The sequence below is a fragment of the Trachymyrmex septentrionalis genome, unplaced genomic scaffold (assembly GCF_001594115.1).
Source record: "Trachymyrmex septentrionalis isolate Tsep2-gDNA-1 unplaced genomic scaffold, Tsep1.0 scaffold95, whole genome shotgun sequence".
Classification (NCBI taxonomy): domain Eukaryota; kingdom Metazoa; phylum Arthropoda; class Insecta; order Hymenoptera; family Formicidae; genus Trachymyrmex; species Trachymyrmex septentrionalis.
In genome coordinates this window covers 465,487-473,088 of record NW_017306139.1, presented here as the reverse complement: position 1 = coordinate 473,088, position 7,602 = coordinate 465,487, and the positions used below count along the sequence as shown (strand labels likewise).

The window sequence follows — 7,602 nt, the reverse complement described above, 5'->3', positions numbered from 1 at the left end:
GAGAAGAATTTAATAAATAAAAACGGAATAGCTTTACTTATATAATGTAATAGAGAAATAGACTAAATTCGATTAGTTTGAGGAATCAGATCTCTAAAATATAAATAAAATTAATAATTCTACCATTGATTTTTTAACACAGAAATACCTAGAACCTTGCAAAATCATAATAAAATCAAAATTACATCAAATCATTTTAAGAAAAATTATGTTGTCTTATTCACATACACTTTTGACGAAGATTTTGTGATGAATTCTTGACGTGATAATGATTTTTTAATTAATCATGACATTATAATAATTTTAAGTTACTTTTTAACTAAAAAGTCACAAATCATTGTCATAATAAGAATTCATCACAAAAACATTGCCAAAAGTGTATCAAATAATTTTTCCTAAAATGATGTGATGTTATCTTGATTTTAACATGATTGTGTATTTTACTTAGGTATTAGGGAACATATTTCCATGGTAAAAAACTCAATGGCTGGGTTCAGCAGAAAAAGTAGCTTTGCAACTGTTGTAAAATTCTTAACACGATTAGCCCTTAGTCCCTCATTGGATCTAAACCAATCAGATTCAAAAATTTTACAACAATTACAAAGCTGCTTTTTCTGCTGAACACAGCCATTGGCATTAAAAAGAGAGATTCTACAATATATATTTAAAAAATCATATTCCTCAAAAGGAATTCGAATTCAGGCTATTCTTTATTACGTCATATAGGCAAAACTATTCTGTTTTCATTTATTAAAACAAGATTTCTCCTCTTTCTTTTCATACTTCACGGCACCTCGCTCCTCGCACGCAGATCATTTTTAAAATAAAATCCCCAAGCGGAACAAGTCATTGTGGTATCAAAATAAAGTCAAAATGACTCAAAAATAATCATTAAAAGTCATTTTTCAATAATTTTCGATTCATTTTAATGTCATTTTGATGTTATCGTGACTTGTTGTTCTGCTTGGGTCTTCTACCTGGAAAATGTATTAGATTATTGCATACACGAGAAAAATAAAACTGTACGATACCTACGAAATATGTCGAGAAGTTAATACCTTTCTAACTAGAATCCATTAAAGAAAAAGGTTTTGGAAGATTATGCTTTTGAAACGAAGATTGACATGAAAACTACATGAGACATGAACAGTAGAAAAAAAAACTCGACAGCATTGCGTACTATCGTATATATAACGGTTATCTAGCAAGAAAATTTGTGATTGCTATTTAGTTCAATATGTGGGCGTTATGAGTAAAGTTTCTTTACCCATCCGCCGAGTGGCAGTTCGAGGATAACTGAAGAATTTTGAATGTCCGAACGTAGGTAACATTACGATAATGGTAATGTATCGACTTGAGTTTAGTGCTATATACACGAAATAATTAATTTTATGTTAATTAAAACGATCATGAAATGTATTTCACAACGATGTATGATAAATAAGAAAGAAACAAATAAGAAAGTGTAATGCGTAATTTCGAAAAAGTATTATCTCCAAATATTAAAAAATTTTAATTTTTTTGTGTTAATTTAAGACTTTACTTAAAATTATGTAAACAACAAAATCTTTTCCGATTATTAATAAGAAGATTATAATACTTTAAAGTAAATCTGAATCCCTTCGTAATTATACAGATGTCCTGCAATTATTGACAAAACGTTCTTGTGTAAATAGAGCAGATTCGAAAAGTTCTCTACCATTTTGAAATTTTCGCAATAATTAATAAGATATTATAATATTAATTACTAGAAATCATCGAATATTGGTCTTGAATAATTTTTTATTCAAGTACTATCAACTTTACAAAAAAACAGCAGGGAACAAAAGTTGTTTATTTTCTTCTTATAAACTCTAAGACAGTCTAAGAATGTTTTCAGAATTTTTTTTTACCAACTTTTTAGTACTGTATTTTCTTATATATATTGGCAACTATTTTTACCAACATGAGAAAAGACGGTATTAAAAAATTCTGAAAAAATTCTTAAAACTATGAGAAGAAAATAAATAATTTTTTGTCATTAGCTATTTTTTTGTAAAGTTTATATTATAGTACTCGAGTAAAAAATTAGTAAAAATCAATATTCGATAATTTTTAGTGATTAATACATCCTGTTATTTGCGAAAATTGCAAAATGGTAGAGAACTTTTTGATTGAACAGTTTAGTTTAGTCCATTCTATCTACACAGGAGCGCTTTGTCAATAATATACATTCTGTATATTTATTGTAATTAATATAATGCACCATTTAAATTTCTCACAAATAAAGATTTATTTTATAGTCACTGATTCAAATCGTCGGTATTCAAATAATGTAAAATTACCACCGGCAAAAATATTCTTTCTAGCAATGCAGCTAGAAAGCTAGCAAGTAATATGTCGCATAATCATAGAGAAGAACGGAAAGTGAATAAAAATATATATATTGTACAATATACGAAGATATATACATACGACGATATGCTGATCCTACTCCAGATGTTCTTCCCAAAAAAACAGCAGCTTCAAATGCACGAAATCATTCCCATCAAGACTCGCCGGGGCATACTTGCAACAAGTTAATCGCCATTACTGCAATCACAATATTCGTAGCGTGATATCTACGTTTTAAATAATACTGCAATTACGAGAAATATACGATACCTTTACGAAACACACTTGTGATAATTGCTCGCGCGTAAGATTTATATTTTACGATAACAATTGAGTGAGAAACATAAGAAGCGATTCAAACACGATGCATGTACACCGTTGTCCGCGTCGTAAGTAACTGTTCGCGGTTCGAGTTTCTGCCGAAAAGATCTTGCGATTCTCGAAGTACTGACGCCATCGACGCGCGGCGAACTTCGCGCGATACACTACTCAACGTAAATACAGAATCGAATCGCTGTAATTAAAATACGATTCTCCAAATACTTACTCCATCTTTACGCAGTAAATTATTTAACGAATAATATTATAAAAAATAAGTAAATAATTATTAAAAATGATCGAAATAGTGAATGTTTAAGCAGTGAGTAAGAAGCGCGTTTAATTACGAAACGAAAACATGCATATACCTGCAATGGAATACAGCCGTTGCTTTTTTTATGTATTATTGAACGCGACACGGATTATGAACGACGCGATGTCAGGATTGTCGATTCCGAAATCGCTGATCATTGCAAAATTTACGACAAACGTCTGATACGTTTTAACGAAATATTCGCGATTAGCTTTTAAACAATAACAATCGCGAGACATTCGGAACAATTTGAGAATTCTACACGACTGCACGATCACCGCACCGCTTCTCGCGCCATTTAATCCGATCTACAACACAAAACGTCGCAGGTCGCAGGCTTATCGCGTCAACCAATCCGATGCGTCAATTTTAAAAGTAACGCTTCGAGATTGGTTGGCGCAAAAGAAGGGCCTTTTTCGTTTCTTTTTTCTGAAAAATATAAAATTCGAAATATTTGATAAATAGAAAAAAATTGTCGAGAGTGAGTAAGGAAAAGTATAAACATACATAATCTTATATATAATTATTTATTTACTTGGTAAATCAAATTTTTCGATATATTTAACATCAATCTTTCTATTATGCCATTAGATTATATGTACATAAAATTTGAAATTATGATAAAATAAATAATCAATGCGATTATTAAAATTAACATGCATGAATGTTTAACCATGAATATCTCTCTCTCTCTCTCTCTCTCTCTCTCTCTCTTTCTCTCTCTCTCTAAATTTAAGGAGAAAATTCTAGCAGACAAAAATTAGACAATTATGTTCGAATATAATCAATTGAGGCATAATGATAATTTTTTTTTTTTATATTCACAAATATTATCTTGTCATACAGACATACGTACATACATACATACATACACTCGTACAGACACGTGCATATACATATGTATTTACAGATATCATTCAGCTCTTTTCTTCTTTATCTTTCAATGATTTTATTTTTCGACCTAACATATCATAAATGGTAGGGTTTGGTTCTGTTTCCTGATCTGTATCAGAACTACAATCACTATCACTAGAGTTATTATATGTTCCAAGACCAGGTAATATACCGATACATTTGAGTCCGCTATGCATGTAATTTGTATTTACTTGATTTGGTGTAGCTTTATCGTTTTGTTTATCTGATTCGGGACTAGAAAGAAAAGAATCGCGTGCAGCTGACTCACAAGATGTATGTGGCTCTTTCTTTTTGCTAATATCAGTATTATCTTTGGATGGAGACAATTTTCTTTTTATTCCTTTAAGTGCTTCTTCTGCATAAACAATTAAATAATAAATATAGAATATTGTTCAACTTTTTCATAAAATATTTTTAAAACTTTACCTTGTTTTTGTTTATCAGGTCGTTTCAATACGACGCCTGCAGGTAATTTTAACTGCGAAGTGCGACTACTAAAATATAATTAAAGTTGAGTAAAATTTCATTATATTATTAAATATATTTCAGAATTGATCTCTGGACTTGAATTTTATTCAATATCACAGCTTTCAGAGAATCATCTGTGGTGTTATAATATTATAATAACATATTATAATATTATATTGTCATATTATATTTTAATTTGCCTCTTATACAGTACCTTCCACAGGCAGCATTTTTACTGCTAACAGGTGGGTTCTTCAATTCTTGCTTTAATTTTTCATTTAATTTCTGTTCTTGAAGAGAAGCAACTGCAGCTTTAAAATCACGCATTTCTTTTTCTTCCTCAAGATTCTTTTTACGTTCTTCTTCCATCTTAGTTCTATCAACCAAGTCCAAAAATTCTACTTCATCATCATCCAATCCTTTGATCATGTTTTCTAGAAAAAGAATATATGTGTATATATCAAAATGTTTTTAGAATATCATTTTAAATGTCAACAATAGAATTAAGCATTCGAAATTTTGTAGTTAAAAATACTGATATTTCGATAATGTTTATATAATTTTCATTCATTTTTAAATCATTAGCACAAATATTATTAATTTATATACATAGCAAAAAAAGAACAGGACAAATTTATTTAAAAAAAAACATATAAAGAAAAAGATTATTAATTCCATTATTTATATCTTCAATATTAAAATAACATAAATGAATTTACTACATTAGGGATCACACACGCATATACATAAATGAGAATATTGAATTTATTATAGATTCATAATTCAAATAAAATCAATTTCACTTTTTCACTTACTTAGTTTGTGAGCTTCTTCATACTCTATATCTCTTTTATTTTTCTGTTCCTGTAATCTCTCATACAAGGATCTAGGATCATAAGATTCCTCTGGAGCCTCTATAAATCGTTAGATAAACGAGACACTTATCAATTATTATTCGTAAACACTCAAAATTCATGAATTTATTTTAATAAATGTCATAATGCAATGCCTAATCCTCAATTTGAATACAATCCCGTAGGAGTGGCTGTATAAATATGTAGACAGAACGCTAAAGCTAACCTGTAGGCTGATCAGCAGTCCGTACGCGTTCCCATTCCTCCTGTCGCATTCGCCGTTGTTCGGCGATTTCAGCTTCCGATATGAAACCCGAGCTCATTTTCACTGTTTATAAATAATGTCTTGATAAAAAACAATCCACAGCACTCGCAAATGTTTTTTTCCTACACGTCTCGATAAATTAAATACAACCAGAGAGAAACCTGAGAGAGGCCATGCCGGCCTTTTTCCTGTTACTGTCGAATTGCCTGTACACTATCGCCAATACATCCATTTTAAATTTTAGAACTATGTAACTACATACATTTTCTGACACTATCGATAAAATCGTATCGTTAAAAGTAGATGTGGTTCGTTGCTGTACTAAATCTTCAGGACAGAAAGGTGCTTACTATCACCAACGAGATACTATTAAAGACTGTCAAATTTTTCAGAGGTATAAAAATGGCCCCAAGGGCCCGGATAATTGAAGAACGCTGACATTATCAACAATTGATGTAAATTTGTTATTATTAACATAAATATTTGGCTTATACATTATTAAATTCATGATTTTTTATTACATAAATGTAATAAATATGCATACTTGTAAAGCTATAATATTCTATATATTGCAGAAAAATTACAACTTTTTCTCTGCAGTTATCACCTCTGTTAATAATCAAACTTTAATGATAGCACTGAAATCATAATTTTAAAGAAAAATCGAATATTATTGAGTTCTAAATGCATAAATACGTCCACTAAACTAATAAATCATAGAATTAGTACAATATTTTCAGTTTTTAACTCTTAACTACTTCAATATTCACAAAGACGCCAACTTTCGTAAGGATGTCAGCTCGTGTCGGTCTTTACATGTAAAGGTCTTACATATGTAAATAAAAATTGTTGAATTTTAAGAATGAAAAAAAACGTTCTTTTTCTGACTTTTTCTTTTTAAATATTTTATATAAGTTTTTAGTAAGTTAAAAGTGCGACAATTCGTATTATATATTTATCGCGATTACATTTCAAAAAGAAATGTGAAGTATCATCTCCTCCCCAAGGCCGCGCGCCAACCGTTTAATTGTCGACATAATAATGAATCGATTTTTTACGCATTCACGCAGCTCATGAATATCTTAGTTTAATTGTGTTACAATAAAAGTGATTATCAGTTTATAATAACCCGGAAAAAATATTTTATAGTTAGTATATATATATATATGGATATATTTTGTACATAATTATATGTAACTATATATAAAACATTTTTTCCGGGAACTTTATATTATACAAAATCCGTGTAGTGTACACAATATTTTTAATAAAAGATTGACGTCTTGCTATTCTTTTATAATATTTGAATTGAATATTTGAATTCTCTAAACGTTATTTTTAAAATCATTTTTAGGTATTGGACATTCCGCAATTACAGAATATTATTAATTATTAATTTATATGTATATATACTTTCCTATGATAAAATATATGCAGATATTATAAGATTATATTTAATAAATTTTTATCTTTCGTCGAGACTCAGATTTTTACCAAAATAGTTTATATTCTTTTAACAATGTTATCGTGATTACATGAATTTAGTTAAAAATGTGTGAATAAAAAATTCGAGATAAGTCGAATGAGTACTCTCATATTAGCGGGATTATTAATAATTAAAAATTAAGATATTAATAATTAAAAATTTTTTTAAATAAAAATTGTTAAATTTTATATAATAAATTTTTCAGTATAAAAGTATAGTTCTTTAAAATCCCGTTGTTTTATCGAATTCGGCTTATCTCGAACAGTTGGTATCCAAGAAATTTTTATATCCATAAAAAATTACAATAACGCATGTATTCTATTATTATTAAATATATTCCTTCATAAAACCACTATTCCATAAAGAAATCATTCTATCTGTTTATTTTTAATAAGAGATGATTTTTAGTGATGTGGCAGAATACATTTTCTCGCGAATTTTAATATATTACATTTTATACATATTTTATTATATTACAGATGTGATAAAAATGATAATTGTAATTGACATGCTACCCAAATTATTACTATAGTAAGTAGTTTGAAAGATTCGGGATGCACACCCGTCCTAATAAGATTACTGATATTTGATGGCTTACGAGAGCCGACAT

The 7,602-nt window shown here is 28.9% G+C and overlaps 1 protein-coding gene across 2 annotated transcripts; it reads right to left on the bottom strand.

The window, feature by feature from the left end:
* Positions 1-3,672: 3,672 nt before the first annotated feature.
* LOC108756111 (protein FAM192A) lies at positions 3,673-5,689 on the bottom strand. Of its 2 annotated transcripts, none has more exons than XM_018499691.1 (5): positions 5,468-5,689; positions 5,203-5,301; positions 4,602-4,821; positions 4,346-4,413; positions 3,673-4,274 (listed from the first exon to the last, which is right to left on the bottom strand). In XM_018499691.1, exons 1-5 carry the CDS (start codon positions 5,562-5,564, stop codon positions 3,922-3,924), a joined length of 837 nt encoding a protein of 278 aa, XP_018355193.1. In that variant the 5' UTR covers positions 5,565-5,689; the 3' UTR covers positions 3,673-3,921. The 2 variants fall into 2 exon arrangements, with proteins under 2 accessions (XP_018355193.1, XP_018355194.1); XM_018499692.1 differs by having other exon boundaries at positions 4,346-4,410.
* Between the last annotated feature and the right edge of the window lie 1,913 nt (positions 5,690-7,602).

Bases quoted from the DNA above. Each gene is read 5' to 3' on its own strand.
- LOC108756111 (XM_018499691.1), bottom strand. From the start codon at position 5,564: ATGAGCTCGGGTTTCATATCGGAAGCTGAAATCGCCGAACAACGGCGA. The intron at 5,302-5,467 runs GTTAGCTTTAGC...AACGATTTATAG, and splicing joins GACTGCTGATCAGCCTACAG to AGGCTCCAGAGGAATCTTAT. The intron at 4,822-5,202 runs GTAAGTGAAAAA...TTCTTTTTCTAG, and splicing joins TGAAGAAGCTCACAAACTAA to AAAACATGATCAAAGGATTG.